At 40.6% G+C, this 18,800-nt stretch overlaps 1 protein-coding gene across 4 annotated transcripts in view; it reads left to right on the top strand.

Annotated features, from left to right (window-relative positions):
• Positions 1-18,800, top strand: part of KBTBD12 (kelch repeat and BTB domain containing 12) — a 112,529-nt gene that overhangs the window by 85,823 nt on the left and 7,906 nt on the right. For 2 of the 4 annotated variants that reach the window (XM_053670277.1, XM_037130794.2), the window contains 2 exons: positions 16,447-16,629; positions 17,999-18,549. In XM_053670277.1, coding sequence (XP_053526252.1) covers positions 16,447-16,628 — 182 coding nt within the window. In that variant the 3' untranslated portion in view covers position 16,629; positions 17,999-18,549. Of the gene's footprint in view, positions 1-16,446; positions 16,630-17,998; positions 18,550-18,800 lie in introns of those variants that run through there. The other 2 variants (XM_053670274.1, XM_053670273.1) reach the window with 1 other exon arrangement.

Here is an 18,800-nt window from a genome sequence, read left to right as displayed (position 1 = left end):
AGAAATTAATACAAACAATTATATTCCAAGAAATTAAAAAACCTGGGTGAAATGGAAAAATTTCTAGAAAACTATAATCTTCCAAAACTGAATGAAGAGGAAGCAGAAAGCCTGAACAGGCTGATAACTTCTAGTAAAATTTAAGCAGTAATCAAAAACTTCCATCACACAACAGCCCTGGACAGGATGGGTTCACAGGAGAATTCTCAGACTATTCTAAAAAATCCAAGAAGGGGGAAGACTCCCAAACCCTTTTTTGAGGCCAGTATCATCCTAGTCTCCAAACCAAATAAAGACACAACAAAGAAAACTACAGACCAATATCACACATGAACATAGATGTTAAAATCCTCAACAAAATATTGCCAAATCTCATCCAGCAATACATTAAAAACATCATACACCACAATAAAGTAGGATTCATCCCAGGGATGCAAGGATGGTATGATATTTGCAAATCAATAAACGTAATACATTACATAAACAAGAATGAAGACAAAAATCACATGATATATTAATATGCAGAAAAAGGATTTCATTAGATACATCATCCATTTATGATAAAAATATTCAGCAAAGTGGGACTAGAGAGAGCATACCTCAACATAATAAAGGCCACATATGAAAATCTACAGCCAGCATCATACTGAACAGGCAAAAACTAAAAGCTTTCCCACTAAGATCAAGAACAAGACAAGGGTGTCTGCTTTCACCAGTTCTATTCAACATAGTATAAAAAGTTCTAGCCACACCAAACAAACAAGAAAAAGAAAAAAAGCATCCACATTAGAAAGGAGGAATTAAAACTGTCATTGTTTATGGATGACATCATAGTGTACATAGAAAACCCTATAAACACCACCAAAACACTACTCAACCTAAATAGTAAATTAGACGAAACAGCAGGATATGAAGTTAATATTTAGAAATTAAAAGTATTTTTATACATCAACAATGAAGTATCAGAGTAAGAGATCAGGGGGAAAATCCCATTTCCTATAGCAACAAGAAAAATAAAGTACTTAGGAATAAACCTAACCAAGGAGGTAAAAGACCAGTACTCAGAAAACTAGACAATGCTGAAAAAAGAAATTAAGGAAGATGCAAACAAATGGAAGCATATACTGTGTTCATAGATTGGAATAATTAACATCATTAAAATGTTCATATTACCCAAAGCCATTTATAGATTCAATGCAATACCTATTAAAGTGCCAATGACATATTTCACAGATATAGAACGAACACTTCAAAAATTTATATGGAACCATAAACTACCCCAAATCGCCTCAGCCATTTGGAAGAAGCAAAACAAAGTAGGAGGGATACAACATCTGATTCATATATCATTGTAACTTTGTTACAAGGCCACTGTAATCAAAACAGTCTGGTACTAGCATAAGAACAGACACATAGACCAGTGGAACAGAATAGAGAGCCCAGAAATAAACCCATGCCAATGTGGTCAGTTAATATTTGACAAAGGGGGCAGAAGCATAAAATGGAGCAAAAATAACCCCTTCAACAAATAATGTTGGAAAATCTGGACAGCTACATTCAAAAAAATGAAATTGACCACCAACTTATATCATACACAAAAATAAACTCAGGATGGATAAAAGGCAAATATAAGTCATGACACCATGAAAGTCTTAGAGAATAACAAAGGCAGGAAAATTTCAGGTGTTCCATGCACCAATATTTTTACCGATATGTCTCCTAGAGCAAGGTACTTAAAGGAAAGAATAAACAAATGGGATTTCATCAAAATAAAAAGCTTCTGCAGGCCTAAAGAAAACTTAAGCAAAATTGAAAGAGATCCAGCCTTATGGGAAAATATATTTGTTGATGATATCTCAGACAAAGTTGTGATCTCCAAAATATATAAGGAACTCACATGAGTCCAATCCAGGAAGACAAACAATCCAATTAAAAAATGTGCAAAGAATCTGAAATGGACACTTCTCCAAGGAGGACATAGAGAGGGCTCAGAAACATATGAAAGGATGCTCAGCATCACTACCATCAGAGAGATGCAAATTAAAACCACAATAAGATACCACTTCACACCAGTCAGAATGGCCATCATAAACAAATCAACAAACAGTAAGTGCTGGTGAGGTTGTGGAGAAAAGGGAACCCTAATACATTGTTAGTGGGAATGAAGACTGACACAACTGCTGTGGGGAACTCTATGAAATTTCCTTGAAAAACTAAAAATAGAATTGCCTTTTGGCATAGCAATTCTATTGCAGGAATTACATCCCTGTGTATTTCTCATCATTTCACTTTGTATAGCCTTGACTTCTTCTTTTATTTGCAGTCCTATGCAATCATTTCTCTGAGCACCCTGATCATCAGGGCCTTGAACTCTGCATCTGATATGTTGGCTATCTCTATATCACTTAGCTCTTTTCCTGGAGTTTTGTTCTGTCCCTTCATTTGGGCCTTATCTCCCTGTCTCTTCATTCTGGCAGCCTTCCTATGTTTCTGGGTATTAGGTAGAGCTACTTTTTAAGTATATTTTATTGATTATGCTATTACAGTTGTCCCAATTTTCTTCTCTCCTTTATCCACCTCCTCCCTGCACCTGCCCATCCTCCTGCACCATCCCCTTAGTTCATGTCCATGGGTGGAACATACAAAGTCTTTGGCTTCTCTATTTCCTATGCTATTCTTCACTCTCCCCCTGTCTATTTTGTACCTACCATTTATGGTTCTCATTCCTTGTACTTTTTCCCCATTCTCCTCTCTCCCCCTCCATGCTGATAATGCTCCATGTGATCTCCATTTCTGTGGTTCTGTTCCTGTCCTAGTTATTTACTTAGCTTGCTTTTGTTTTTATTTTTGCTTTTGTTTTCAGTTTCAGTTGTCGATAGTTATGAGTTTGTTGTCATTTTACTGTTCATATTTTTTATCGTCTTCCTTTTCTTAGATAAATTTTTTTAACATTCATAATAAGGGCTCAGTGATGATGAACTTCTTTAGCTTTACCTTATCTGGAAAGCACTTTATCTACTCTTCCATTGTAAATGAAAGCTTTGCTGGATAGAGTACTCTTTAATGTAGGTCCTTGCTTTAAATGACTTCAAAAACGTATTTCCAACCACTTCTTGCCTATGTTTTCTTTTGAGAAATCAGCTGATAGTCTTATGGGCACTCCTCTGTAACTGTCTCCTTTTCTCTTGCTGCTTTTAAGATTCTCTCCTTATATTTAACCTTGGGTTATCATGTGTGTTGGTGTGTTTCTTCTTGGATTTAATTTTTTTGGAACTCTCTGAGCTTCCTAGACTTCCCATAACTCTATTTCCTTCACCAGATTGGGGCAGTTTTCCTTCATTATTTGTTCAGATAAGTTTTCCATTTCTTGCTCTTCCTCTTCTCTTTATGGCACTCCTATGATTTAGATGTTTGAATGTTTAAAGTTGTCCCAGAGGTTCCTCAGCCTCTCTCTCTTTTTTTTTTAAAGATTTTATTTATCTTTACAGGGGAGGGGAAGGAGAGAGGGATAGAAATATCAATGTATGGTTACCTCTTGTGTGTCCCCTGCTGGGAACTGGCCTGCAACCCAGGCATGTGCCCTGACTGGAAATCGAACTGTGGTTGCTTGGTTCCCAGGCCTGCGCTCAATCCACTGAGCTGCACCAGCCAGGGCCTTCTTTTTTTCTTTTTCTTTTTTAATTCTTGTTTCTTCATTCTGTTCCTGTTGGATGTTTATCTCTTCTTTTTGTTCTAAATCATTGGTTTGAGTGCCTGTTCCCTTCCCTCCACTGTTGGTTCCCTATATATTTTACCCTAGTTCACTTTGTATAGCCTTCATTTTGTTTCTGAATCAAACAATTCTGTGACCATCCTGATTACCGGTGTTTTGAACTCTGCATCTGATAGGTTGGCAACCTCATTGCTTAGTCCTTCTTCTGAAGTTTTGATACTTTTTTTTAATTTGGGCCACATTTCTTTGTCTTGGCACATGTTGTGTTATAAAGGGTGAAAATTTAGGTATTTGACAGGGCAGGGAAATGCCCTTTGCTGTGTTGTGGCGCTGTCTGTGGAGGAGGGGTCAGAAAGGGTACAATAGTTCTTGCTCAGTTCTTGCCCCACATTTCATCACTTCCTTCACTTCCTACAAGTGGACCCTGCCCTTTCAGGTGCTGATTCCCAGGTAGGCGGGTTTGTGTATGTTCTAGAACCTCGTGGGCCTCTCAAGACACTCTCCTGTGAGACTGAGAGTTTCTCCTGCTAACACAACCCCACAGGTTTTTACAGCCAGAGGTTTTGGAGTTTTATTCTCCCATTAATGGAACCCTGGGCTGTGTAGTCAGGCCTTGGGCTGGGATCACTCTCCCCAGTTGTCCCTGCCAGTTTTTATCCACCATACATTAATATGAGACCACTCATTCTGCAGGCTGCCATCACAGGTGCCTTGCCACCACTGCCACCTGCCACCGCCTCACTACATCACACCACATCCTCTCTGCCCCTCCTATCCATCTGAATCAAAGTTTCTTCTTTATATCCTTGGTTGTTGGACTTCCATACAGTTCAATTTTCTGGCCGTTCTGGTGATTTTTGGATTGGTTGTTATCCTTCTTATGGTTGTGTGAGGAGGCAAAGTGAGTCTACCTACACCTCCGTCTTGGCCAGCCATTTTTATAATATGTTCTTTTTTTTTTTTTTGTCTCTCTTCTTCGTAAAGAAGTCTGTTACATTTTTTTAATACTAGTTAGGTAGAAATTAACTCCTTTTGCTTTTTCTTTCCAGGAATTTTTTTTAGTTCTCCTTTGATTTTAAATAATAGATTTGCCTGGTAGAATAGTTTTTGTTGTAGGTCCTTGCTTTTCATCACTTTGAATATTTTCTGACAATCCTGGCTTAAAATGTTTTTGTTGAGATATCAGCTGACAGTCTTACAGGAGCTCACTTGTAGGTAACTGTCTTTCTCTTGCTGCTTTTAAGATACTTTTATTGTCTTTAACTCTCGCCTTTAATTATGTTGTGTCTTGGTGTTGGCCTCTTTGGGTTTGTCCTGTTTGAGATTCTCTGTACTTCCTGGTCTATTCCCCTCACCAAGTAAGGAAAGTTTTCCATCACTAATTTTTCAAATAAGTTTTGAAAGCTTTGCTCTCTTTCTTCTCTGGTACCCCTGTAATGCAAATGTTGTTATTCTTCATGTTGTCCCAGAGATCTCTTAAACTATCCTCATTTTATATATATGCTCTGATTGCATGTTTTCTGCTACTTTGTCTTCTAAATGGCTGATTTTGTCCTCTGCTTTTTATTTACTCTCCTGTTGATTTCATTAGTGTATTCTTTATTTCAGATATGGCATTCTTTATTTCTGACTGGATCTTTTTATTGTTTCTATGTCCTTTTTTATGCTTGCTATCTGTTTGTTAAAGTTTTCACTGTTTCTTGAATATACCTATAACCATTGTATTGAAGATCTAGATCTGGTATATTGCTTGCACGATTTCATTTAGTTTGTTTTCTGCAGATTTCTCCAGTTTTTTATATGTAATGTGCTTCTTTGTCTCATCATTTTGGCTGCCTCTCTGTATTTGTTATCTGTATTGTGTTATAAAGGGTGAAAATTTAGGTATTTGACAGGGCAGGGCAATGCCCTTTGCTGTGTTGTGGCGCTGTCTGTGGAGGAGGGGTCAGAAAGGGTACAATAGTTCTTGCTCAGTTCTTGCCCCACATTTCATCACTTCCTTCACTTCCTACAAGTGGACTCTGCCCTTTCAGGTACTGATTCCCAGGTAGGCGGGTTTATTAGGTATACACAGCCTTCCTGTGTATTAGGAAGATCTGCTGTCTCCCAGTCTTGGTGGGTTGGCCTATATGAGGCCAAGACATTTACTATATAAGTAGACGTCTTGTGGGGTTCAGTGGTTCATTCTCCCTTATCACTGGAGCTAGGTGCTCCAGGAATGCTCCTTGTGTAGCTTATGTGAGTTCTCCTGTTGTACTTAAGTCTTGACTGCTGTTGGTGCATTTGTGGTTGATGTTGATCCTATAGCTATTTGATTATATGGATGCCCCTGACCACAGTGTATGAGCTGCTGTACTAGGGCTGACCTCATAAAGCAGAATTTACCTCAGCAGCACCTGGTGTCTACTGATATCTCCCTTTGGTTATGCTGCTTGTGGATCTACTTGAGTCATGTTCTAGTGTAGTCTGAAGCCTGCCACCAGATATATTTGTTCTGGGGCCTCTTGGGAGCATCTCTGGTGCAGGTTAATGACAGATACTGCCTTTAATGGGTCCTGAAATACCTTTTTGGAGCTACAAAGCAATCCATAGTTTGTAGCTGCCTCTACAGGGCCTGAGTGTGCATTGGAGAGGCCAAGCTGTGCACTAAGGCTGGCTTCTACCCACAGTGAGCCAGGGAAGGTCAACTAAATACCCAAGATTTCCCAAATCTGCCAGCCGCCTATTAGGCTCAATCACTAAAAGAGCCTCTAGAGGTACACAAGTTGCATGAGGTAGGTCCTCAGTTAGTAACCAGGTAGTGGCAAAGTGGTGTTCATCAGGCTGATATAGATTTAAAGTATGTGACACTTCTGAGTCTGAGGCCACTCCGCCAAAGTTCCACGGTACACCAATGCTAGGCACCACCTGCCAGGTGCCTGGTTACCTTTGTACTGGGGTAGGGTCTTAAGGAATCATCAGGATGAGGCCAGCAGTTTGTCAGGCTTTAACGGACCCAGATTTGGCTATGTGAAAGGAGCGCTCTGCACAAGAACTATGGTACCAGTTTGGCATGTGAGGAAAAAAATGGCCCCCTCCCTAAAGCCATACAACTCAGTCTCTCCCCAGTTCTGCTTGGCTGTCCTAAATAACCTTTCTAGAAAGTCCACCCTGTGGGTCTAGGGTGGCCACAGCCAGCTGTTGGTGTTGGGAAGGTGGGGCTAGTACATTTCCTTAGTTTGATGCCTATGAATAGGAGTGTGCTACCCAGGAAATGTGGTACCTGTTGGCAGTGTGGGAGAGGGAATTAGCACAGGAGCCCTGGTGGCTGTCCCTTTGGCTTTCTTTCCAGAGCCACAATATACCCCATCTCTCTTCCCATAATTCCAGTCCAGTCTGAGCCACACTCCCTCAGTTAGAACTTAGGGTAAGTAGCTGTGAATGAGACTTTGTGTGCTAGCCCTTTAAAAGGGCACCTGGTTTTCCAATAGACTCTAGTCTTTCTCTGATGGACAGACTCCCTGCTGATTTTCATAGCCAAATGTTACATTTATTCCTCTTCCTGGCTCTTGTGTTCCTGACTTAAGAGCCTGGTGTAGGCTGAGAAGGGACCTTTGCAGCTGAGATATCTCTCTTGATTTTCAACCACCATACCTGTTTGTGGTGCAAGCCCTTTTTGTTTCTCCACTCTTCCTATCAGTCTCAATGTAACTTCTTGTATAAATCCTGGGTTATGAGACTTCTGTTCAGCTAGTCTTCTTTAATTGGTTATTCAGATCAATTGTCCTATAATTTAGTTATAATTACAGTTTTGTACTTGGAAGAGGTGCATGTAACTTCTACCTACTCTGCCACCATCTTGGATCCCTGATAAGTTTATAAATGATAAAATTTATATTTACCTAATAACAGACTCAAAACTGTACACTAAAACTTGACAGAACTAAAAGGAGAAAAAGACAAATTCATAATCTCAGTGGAAAATTTTAACATAGCTCTCTCAGTAACTAACAGACAGAACTAGCCCACAAAAATAGGTGAATATGTAGAAGAGTTGAATAACATGACCTAATTAACATTTATGTAATACTGAACCCAACAATTACAAAATGTATATCCTTTATAAGCACACATAAGCCATTTTCTTTTTTTATTTTAAAAGTTTTATTTATTTATTTTTAGAGAGAAGAGAAGGGAAGGAGAAAGGGAAAGAAGCATCATTGTTGTGGTTGCTTCTCATGCACCCCCTACTGGGGACCTGGCCTGCAACCCAGGCATGTGCCCTGACTGGGAATTGAACTGGTGACCCTTTGGTTCCCAGCCTGTGTTCAATCCACTGAGCTACACCAGCCAGGGCACCATTTTCTAATATTAAATTTTATATGTCAGTATTAGGCAATTTTTCATAATCTTCCCTAATCATAACACAATTGTGAAAAAAAACAGCTGGCCTAGGAATCTTTCATTTGCTCCTTCAGAATCACCCTGTCCCTTCTCTCATGCTCCATGTCCTACAAACCTAACTTGTATGGGTTGCCTTCATGGCTCCTTTCCTCTCTGGCTTCTGATTAGGTTCAGCCAACTGGAGGCAAGAGCATAAATTGTTGAGTGAGAGGAGGGTAGAGGTAGTTTGTTTATTCTCTCTACCCTCTCTCTGAAGGATTGCTGAGGATGGCTGCATCTATCCTCCCTACCAACGTCTGCTTCTGCCAGGCAGGACTCACCAGACAGCTGCCCTCTGCAAGTTCTAGTACCCATTCTTTCCCTGCTGCTTTTCAGGTGCTAAAGACCCTTGCTATTATTAGTCCTGGGGTACTGTGCCATCCATTGTGGGTCTTCCCAAACCCTGCCCACACTCTTTCAACAGTCCCTTTGTAAACTCTTCAAATCATCCAGATAGAGTGTCCCACATTTCTTCCTACAAGGACCCTGGCTGTGTATTAGCATCTCTGTCTTCATTTAAGAAAACATAAGCTCAGGGATATCAGCAACTCTCACAGGTCATATGACTCTGGCTATGCTTCCTTTCACCAGTGTAGAAAGTAGACAGTTTCACCTCTTGCCCACATTATTAATAAATCATTAACATAACACTGGAACATCCTTTCAACTTTACACAATAGTGTGCCCTGTAAATAGGTATGTCTTAAATTTTGAATGTGAGTTGTAACATGGCCTTTCTTAGTTTTCTAAATGTCAGGAACACTTTGTCTTCAATTTAAAGTAACTTGACGGGACTGGACACCAGGGAGTCAGGTACAGGAGCCGGGACACTGGAGGCCCCTGTGCTGCTGCCATACAGATGGGCCTGGGCGCCAGGGAGGCGGCTATGTGAGCCAGACACCCCAATCCCCTGAGACAGACCTGGGCACCAGAGGAGTCAGTTACGGGAGCTGGGACACTCTCGGCCCCTGTGCCGCTGCCATTGTAACAGGACTGGGTGCTGGAGGAGTTGGCTACTGGAGCCGGGACACTCAGCAGTGGTAGGCAACCAGCACAGGGACCAGCATGAAAGTAGGTGGAGACGGAGAACATCAAGATACCTAAAGGAATCTGCACCACTGAACTTCACAGGTATTATACCACACAACTTCACACCATAAACCCAGGGTGTCAGAACCGATCAATTTTAGAAGCTGAGACTAACAAGAATAGTCTCAAACAGTGGGAAGATAAAGAAACAATCCCCAAATGAAAGAAAAACCAGAAACTTCAAAAAGAATGTTAGATGAAATAGAGGCTAATCAACTATCAGATAGTGAATTCAAAGCACTGGTTATTACGAAGTTCAAAGAGCTCACAATGAGCTATCAAAAACTACAGGGGAACTACAATGATCTCTCTGCAAACTACATCAACATGAAAAAGAAAACAGAAAATATCAGCAAGGGACAAAAGGAAATGAAGAATACAATTTCCAAATTGAAGAACACAGTAGAAAGTTTCAAAAGCAGGATCGATGAGGTGGAGGATAGGATTAGTGAGTTGGAGGACAAAGTAGAAAGCATCTCACAGAAAGAGCAAGAAAATGAAAAAAGAGGCTCAGAAAGAATTAAGAGGGATTAAGAGAAATGCAAGACAATATGAAATGTAATAATATACGAATAATAGGAATACCAGAAGGAGAAGAAGAAGAACAAGGGATAGAAAACATATTTGAAAGAGTAGTGAGAGAAAATTTCCCTAATTTGATGAGAGAAAAAGACACACAAATCCAGGAATCACAGAGAGTCCCAATCAAGAGGAACCAAAGGAGGTCCACTTCAAGACACACCATCATCAAAATGGCAAAAATTCCAAGACAAAGAGAGAATCTTAAAGGCAGCAAGGGAGAAAAAAGAAGTAACATACAAGGGAGCCGCAATAAGGTTAGCTACTGACTTCTCAATGGAAACACTCCAAGCAAGAAGAGAATGGCAAGAAATATTCCAAGTAATGAGAACCAGAGGCCTACAACCAAGGCTACTTTACCCAGCAAGGCTCTCAATCAAGATAGAAGGACAAATAATGAGCTTCCAAGACAAAAGAAGTCTAAAATAATACACCTTCACCAAACCAGCTCTACAAGAAATACTAGACTTCCGCCAAGATGGAGGCATAGGTGGATGTACCGTGCCTTCTCACAACCAAGTTTAGAGACAACTAAATATTAGCAATAGAAAGCACAGCCAGAACACGGACAATTGAACTTTCCGGAACCGTTAACAACAAATTCATCAGCCTGACCGGTAAGGGGCAAAACCAGCGGCTGGTGAAGCGTGATTGCACAGGAGGTCTCGGTCAGCCTGACTCAGGCACGGAATCCAGACCCTCGGAATCCAGATGCTCGGATTCCAGGCGCAGGGTTGGACCTAGTGAGCGACTCAGCGAGCCACCAGGCGAGCAACCGCGGGGGAGACAGCGGGGGAGTGGTGCTGCATGTTGACTGTAGTCGCACATTGGTGCGCGGGCAGACAGGCAAGGGAGTGGGAGGTTGGACCCGGGCCCGGCGGGTCCCAGCGAGCGGCAGTGGAGGACGCTGCCATTTCCCTGCTCTGACCCCACCTCCACATACAGCATCATAACCAAGCGACTTTGAGTGGCCGGCCCAGGTGAACCACCTAAGACGCTAATCCTCACCCAGCTGTGAGAAACAGTAGAGGGGGTCGCCATTTCCCTGCTCTGACCGCGCCCCCACATTCAGGGTCACAACCCAGCAACCTGGGAGTCCAAGGCACCGCCTCTCACACTTAAAGGGCCAGAAAAGACCAAAAATGTCGGAAGATCTCAAAGTCCCAGAGCCCATACATCTAAGCGATGAAGAAATAGCAAAACTCTCAGACGCACAGTTTGAAACACTGGTCATCAGGATCCTCACAGAACTGGTTCATTATAGCCACAAATTAGACAAATATATGAAGGCGAAACTAATTGAAATGAATGGAATTGCACAGGACACCAATAGCAATGAAAAGGAACCTGGGACTCAAATCAATGGAGTGGACCAGAAGAAAGCAAATAATGGCCAAACAGAAAAGAGTCAAGAAGCAAGAATTCAAAGAAATGAGAAGAGTCTTAGGAACCTCCAGGACATCTTCAAACGCTCCAACATCCGAATTATAGGGGTACCAGAAGGGGGAAAGGCACAGCCACCAGTGGAAAACTAATTTGAACAAATAATAAAGGAGAATTTCCCCAATCTGGCAAAGGAAATAGACTTCCAAGAAATCCAGGAAGCTCAGAGGTCTCAAAGAAGTTGGACCCAAGAAGGAACACACCAAGGCACATCATCATTACATTAGCCAAAATTAAAATGAAGGAGAGAATCCTAGAAGCAGCAAGAGCTAAGGGGACAGTCACCTACAAAGGAGTCCCCATCAGACTGTCAGCTGATTTCTCAAAAGAGACCTTACAGGCAAGAAGGGGCTGGAAAGAGGTATTCCAAGTCATGAAATCCAAAGACCTACAACCAAGATTGCTCTATCCAGCAAAACTTTCATTTATAATGGAAGGACAGATAAAGTGCTTCTCAGATAAGATCAAATTCAAGGAGTTCATCATCACCAAGCCCTTATTATATTAAATGTTAAAGGGACTTATGTAAGAAAAAGAAGTTAAAGAAACATGAACAATGAAAGGACAACAAACTCACAGTTATTAACAACCACACTTAAAACAAAAGCAAACTAAAAGGACAGCTAGATCAGGAGTGGAAACATAGAAATGAAGATCTCAAGGAGGGTTAGCAACAGGGGCGTGAGAGGAGGAGAAGGGGGGAGAAGGTACAGAAAATAAGTAGCATAGACAGTAGATAGAAAATAGATGGGGGGGCAAGAATAGCATGGGAAATATAGAATCTAAAGGACTTGAGACACATGGTTATAAATTGAAGGGGGGGTAATGGTGGGGATGGGGGGTAGGGTGGAGGGGAATGAAGCGGGGAATAGAACAACTGTAACAGCATAATCAATAAAAATATTTAAAAAAAAGAAATACTAAAAGGACTGCTTTAAGGAAAGGAAGAAAAAGAGGGAAACAGACAGGAATACAGGTACAAAAATGGCAATGAATAAGTACCTATCAATAATAACCTTAAACATAAATGGATTAAATGCTCCAATCAAACGACACAGAGTAGCTCAATGGATAAGAAAGCATGACCCACACATATGCTGCCTACAAGAGACCCACCTCAGGACAAAAGACCATCACCTACTAAAAGTGAAAGGCTGAAAACAAGTTTTCCAAGCAAACGGACAAGAAACAAAAGCTGGGGTAGCAATTCTCATATCAGACAAAATAAACTTCAAGAAAAGGGTCATAAAGAAAGATGCAGAAGGTCACTTCATTATACTTAAGGGAAGAATCCGCCAAGAAGACATAAACATCATAAACATATATGCACCAAACATAGGGGCACCCAAATATATCAAGAAAATCTTAGAGGACTTCAAGAAAGATATTGACAGCAACACAATTATAGTAGGGGATTTGAACACCCCACTATCAAAAATGGCCAGATCTTCCAAACAAAATATCAACAAAGATATTATGGCATTAAACAACACCCTAGAAAAAATGGACTTAGCTGATACATATAGAGCCCTTCATCCCAAAGAAGCTAAATACACATTCTTTTCAAATGCACATAGAACATTTTCAAAGATAGACCACATGATAGGACACAAAATGAGACTCAACAAATTCAAGAATATTGCAATCATACCAAGTATTTTCTCTGACCACAAGGGACTGAAACTGGAAACCAACCCCAAAGGAAAAAACCCAAAAGACCCAAAATCATGGAGACTGAATGGTATGCTATTAAACAATGAATGGGTCAAGAATGAAATTAGGGAAGAAATCAAAACATTCCCGGAAGCAAATGAAAATGATCTCACAACAACCCAAAACTTATGGGACACAGAGAAGGCAGTCCTGAGAAGGCAGTTTATAGCAATACAGGCCTACCTAAAGAAGATAGAAACATTTCAAATAAACAACCGAACCCTATTCCTGCAAGAATTTGAGGAAAAACAACAAAGACAGCCCAGAGCAAGCAGAAGGAAGGAAATAACCAAGATTAGAGCAGAATTAAATGACATAGAAACTAAAAGCACAATTATAAGCATCAATGAATCCAGGAGTTGGTTCTTTGAGAAGATAAACAAAATACACAAGCCTTTAAGTAGGCTCATCAAGAAAAGAAGAGAGAGGACACAAATAAACATAATCAGAAATGAAAGAGGAGAGATTACAACTGATACCACAGAAATAGAAGGGATTGTAAGAAATTACTATGAAGAACTGTATGCCAAGAAATTTGAAAACCTAGGGGAAATGGACACATTTCTAGCAAAATACCATCTTCCAAAACTCAATGAAAAAGAAGCAGAAAATCTCAATACACCAATAACAGCAAAAGAAATTGAAGCAGTAATCAAAAAACTCCCATCACACAAAAGCCCTGGACCAGATGGTTCACAGGAGAATTCTACAAAGCATTTAAGGAAGAGCTAACCCCTATTTTCCACAGACTATTCCAAAAAATCCAGAAGGATGGAAAACTCCCAAATTCTTTATGAAGCCAGCATCATCCTAATTCCAAAACCAGATAGAGATACAACAAAGAAAGAAAACTTCAGGCCAATATCACTGATGAACATAGATGCTAAAATCCTCAACAAAATATTGGCAAATCACATCCAACAATATAACAAAAAGATCATACACCATGACCAAGTGGGATTCATCCCAGGAATGAAAGGATGGTTCAATATTCGCAAATCAGTAAATGTAATACATCACATAAATAAAAGCAAAGACAAAAAATACATGATCATATCAATAGATATGGAAAAAGCTTTTGATAAGGTACAATACCCATTTATAATAAAAACACTCAGCAAAGTGGAAATAGAGGGAGCATTCCTCAATATAATAAAGGCCATATATGAGAGACCTAGAGCCAACATCATACTCAATGGGCAAAAACTAAAAACTTTTCCACTATGATCAGGAACAAGACAAGGATGTCCACTTTCACCACTTGTATTCAATATACTATTGGAAGTTTTAGCCACAGCAATCAGGCAAGAAAAGGAAATAAAAGGCATCCAAATTGGAAATGAGGAAGAAAAACTGTCACTGTTTGCAGATGACATGATAGTGTACATGGAAAATTCTATAGACTCCACCCAAAAACTGCTCGAACTGGTTAATAAATTTGGCAAAACAGCGGGCTACAAAGTCAATATCCAGAAATCAAAGGCATTTTTGTATACCAACAATGAATCAGCAGATGCAGAAATCAAGGAAAAAATCTCATTCCATATAGCAAAAAGAAAAATAAAATATCTGGGAATAAACCTAACTAAAAAGGTAAAAAACCTGTGTGCAGAAAACTACACAGCCCGGAAGAAAGAAATCAAGGAAGACACAAACAAATGAAAACATATGCCTTTTTCATGGATTGGAAGAATTAACATCATCAAAATGCCCATACTACCCAAAGCAGTTTACAGATTCAATGCAATACCTATTAAAGTAACAATGGCATATTTCACAGACATAGAATAAACACTTCAAAAATTTTTATGGAACCATAAATGACCCAGAATAGCAGCTGCACTTTTGAGAAAGAAGAACAAAGTAGGAGGGATCACAATACCTGATATCAAACTGTGTTACAAGGCCACTGTAATCAAAACAGCCTGGTACTGGCATAAAAACAGGCACATAGACCAATGGATTAGAATGGAGAGCCCAGAAATCAACCCAACTCTCTACAGTCAATTAATATTCGACAAAGGGGGCAGTAACATAAAATGGAGTAAAGATAGCCTCTTCAACAAATGGTGTTGGGAGAACTGGACAGCTATGTGCAAAAAAATGAAACTTGAGCACCAACTTACACCATATAGCAAAATAAATTCAAGGTGGATAAAAGAGTTAAATATAAGGTGTGACACCATTAAAGTCCTAGAGGAGAACATTGGCAAGAAAATCTCAGATATTTCACGCAGCTACATTTTACTGATATGTCCCCTAGAGCAAGGAATATAAAGGAAAGAATAAACAAATGGGATCTCATCAAAATATAAAGCTTCTACATGGCTAAACAAAACAGTATTAAATTAAAAAGACAACCAACTGTATGGGAAAACATATTTGCCAATGATACCTCAGACAAAGGTTTAATCTCCAAAATATACAAAGAACTTACACGACTCCACTCTAAGAAGACAAGCAACACATTAGAAAGTGGGCAAAGGACTTGAACAGACATTTTTCCAAGGACATACAGAAGATCCAGTGACACATGAAAACACACTCAATATCACTAGCTAATTAAAACCACAAATTGAAACCACAATGAAATACCACTTTACACCGGTCAGGATGGCTATAATAAACAAAGCAACAAACAACAAATGTTGGAGAGGGTGTGGGGAAAAAGGGACCTTAGTTCACTGTTGGTGGGATTGCAGACTGGTACAACCATTATGGAAAACAGTATGGAATTTTCTCAGAAAAATAAAAATCGACCTGCCTTTTGACCCAGCAATTCCGCTGCTAGGATTATATCCCAAGAATCCTAAAACATCAATTCCAAAGAACCTATGCACCTCAATGTTCATAGCAGCACAATTTACAATAGCCAAGAGTTGGAAGCAACCTAGGTGCCCATCAGTAAATGAATGGATCAAAAAATTGTGGTACATATACACAATGGAATTCTATGCAGCAGAGAGAAAGAAGGAGCTCCTACCCTTTGCAACAACATGGATGGAACTGAAAAGCATTATGCTGAGTGAAATAGGCCAGGTGCTGAAAGACAAATACCATATGATCTCATCTTTAACAGGAAGCTAAACAACAAAACAAACAAGCAAGCAGAATAAAAGCAAAGACCCTGAAATAGAGAACAAGGAGACAGTGACCAGAGGGGAGAGGGAAGGGAATTTAAGGGGAAAAGGGGGGAGGGATTTGGAAGAACAAATAGGAAGAACACAGGGATGAGAACTAAGGGGGTTTGGAAATGGGAGGGAGGTGGGGGACGCGGGGCAGGGGAGGCTGAGATGGGAGAAATAGACAAAAAACTGTACTTGAAAAATAACTAAATAAAATTTTTAAAAGGTAAATAAATAAAGTAACTTGATTTGTTTTTTTGTTAGTTTTTGGTCTCTTGGAGAAAGTTATTCAATACTGTGATTATGACCTCTGAGTTTAATACCCCTGTGATGTTTTTGTCTTCCTTTTTTGCTGTTTTCCAGATCGCCAAGAGGTTATCTCCAAAAAAATATTGGAGTTGGACCCATGGGAAAATCAGTGGAATGTTATAGCTATCGATGTCCTCATGCATGACAGCTATGATGTCTGCTTGGTTGCCAGGATGAATCCTCGAGATCTCATCCCCCCACCTTCAGATTTGGTGGAAGAAGGCAAGGAGCACTGAGGTCAGAATTGCTACAGAACCTCCTGTTGTGTCTGCAAAGGAGGAATTAGAAATGGAGAGAGATCTTGGGCATCCATACATGTGCTTTGAATGTGTACTAGCCCATGTGCAGAGCAGCAAGGACTGGTCACTACAAGGGGTGTGTACAGAGCCCACCCTCAGGAACCTCCACTTGCTTAGGGTGGACAAGGAACAACCAGGCAGAATGTAGTGATGGCACAGGAGGAATACAGGGTGAATTTCACACTGCTGTGGACTTAAGAATATCATTGCCAAGAAGCAGGCCTTCTATTAGGGCCTCAGAGGATGAAAGGAAAGCAGACCCATGTGTGCAATTGATAGTGAGATCGTGGATTTCCATGATCTGAATAGCTGAATGAAGGCCAGAGGTGGACCAGTTGGCCTGGGCCAATGCCTTTGGTATAAAAGCTAGAAAAGTAGGTTATAGCTACATGACCAACATTTGGAAGACCAAGGACTTTGGAACTAGTCTCTGAGAAAGGTCATGATCTCAAAATTGTAGTGTAAAGGAAGACTTTGTGCTCTCTTCAAGCTTCAGTCTTATAAAGACCATCTATTCTCATGCAGAATACTCTTCTGCTGCAACAATATTATTCAAAACAGTGCTAGCAGTGGGCTACAAGTTCATAACATCCCTGCCACTCAAGCCCAACCACAGTGAGCAGAGAGATTCTGCCCTTGGCTGGGACTGTGTCAGCAAAGGAGATGCAGGGTTCTGTAGCCATGGTCCTCTCTTGGGTTGTTACAGAGGGTCCTGGATTGAACTTACACAGGCTGCCCTTGACTAGCTCTGAAACACACATGGACTTTTACAGGCTGGTCCTGGATGAACACAACTTAACTACACCACTCAACCCAGACACAGCCAGGCTCTGTAGTAAATAAGAGAGAAAGCATGCCACTTTGGTGGCCAGCCACCCTCTTATATAATCTTTGTAATATCTTTCTCAAGGTTGAAGAAGAAGAATGTAAATTCCTTCTTCAGCCCACAGTTGAACATAATCAGAAAACAGCCACTCCCAAAATATATTTTAGAAATTACACCTGGGAACCCTGGCCAGGTGGTTTGGTTTATTGGAGCATTGTCCCATACACCAAAAGGTTATGGGTTCAATTCTCAGTTGGGGCATATACCTAGGTTGCATGTTCAATCACCAATTGGGGTGTGTATGTGAGCAACTTGTCAATGTTTCTCTTTAATATCAATGCCTCTCTCCCTCTCCCTCCCTCTCTCCCTTCTCTCTATTCTCTCACCTCTCTCCTCTTCTCTCCCTCTCTCCCTTCTCTCCTCTCTCCCCCCCTCTCTCTCCCTCTTTCTCTCCCTTTCTCATCAATAAATATAACCTTAGGTGAGGATAAAAAATCACCTGGGAAATTCATCTGTTTTACTTACCATCGATACCTCTGGAAGCACAGTGAATTCGAAGAATGCATTTTGATAGATGATATTCAACAATTTCTCAAGACTTTCACCATACACAAGTCTCTGTTTTAAGCAGGAGTGGTTGGTAAATCCCCTAGAACTTTACCAGAAGGAGACATTCCTGGATCAAGACAGCTTTTCCTTGGTATACAGTTGTGTGACTGTGGTGACCACTACTCCATATCTCCAGGTTCTAGCTGCTAACCCAGGCTGGAGAGACATGTCCATGGAAACAAGCCAGTTGTAAATCTGCTTCTGCCACCATGAAGGGGGTCTAGTTAGACCCAAGGTAATTTGTCCCCTAGTAGGCTAGACATGGTAGGAGTCATGTCTATCTCTCTGCAGTTATACCAACCTGCCTTCTGCAATTCCTGGCATGTATGAGTCTTTGAATGGCCAGTACAGGGTAGCATTTCTTAATCTGAGTTCTTGGTTTCTGAGCATGCCAGGAATCTCAATTAAAATAAGTTAACTCTTCTCCCTGGTGAAGGGTCCTAATCTGTGGGTTCTTTTTCTTGCTGCAAAAGCAGAGTAGTTCCTTTCAGCAGATGTATTAGCTGGTGGTGTCCATGTTGAGGGGAACCACCACAGGTCTCTGTTTGACTGACCTCCTTTTAATGGAACCCCTACATCTGCTCCACCTATCTGAATATAAAAGCTGTCACATTTCCCTGGATTAGAGAGGCATTGCTAGCATGTCAGGACACTTTTCTGGATGCATTAGATTT

The sequence above is a fragment of the Artibeus jamaicensis genome, unplaced genomic scaffold (genome assembly GCF_021234435.1).
Source record: "Artibeus jamaicensis isolate MK-2021 breed Jamaican fruit bat unplaced genomic scaffold, CSHL_Jam_final contig_558, whole genome shotgun sequence".
Taxonomy (NCBI): Eukaryota; Metazoa; Chordata; class Mammalia; order Chiroptera; family Phyllostomidae; genus Artibeus; species Artibeus jamaicensis.
Note: the sequence above shows the minus strand (reverse complement) of the source record. Positions and strands in the feature narration are given on the sequence as shown.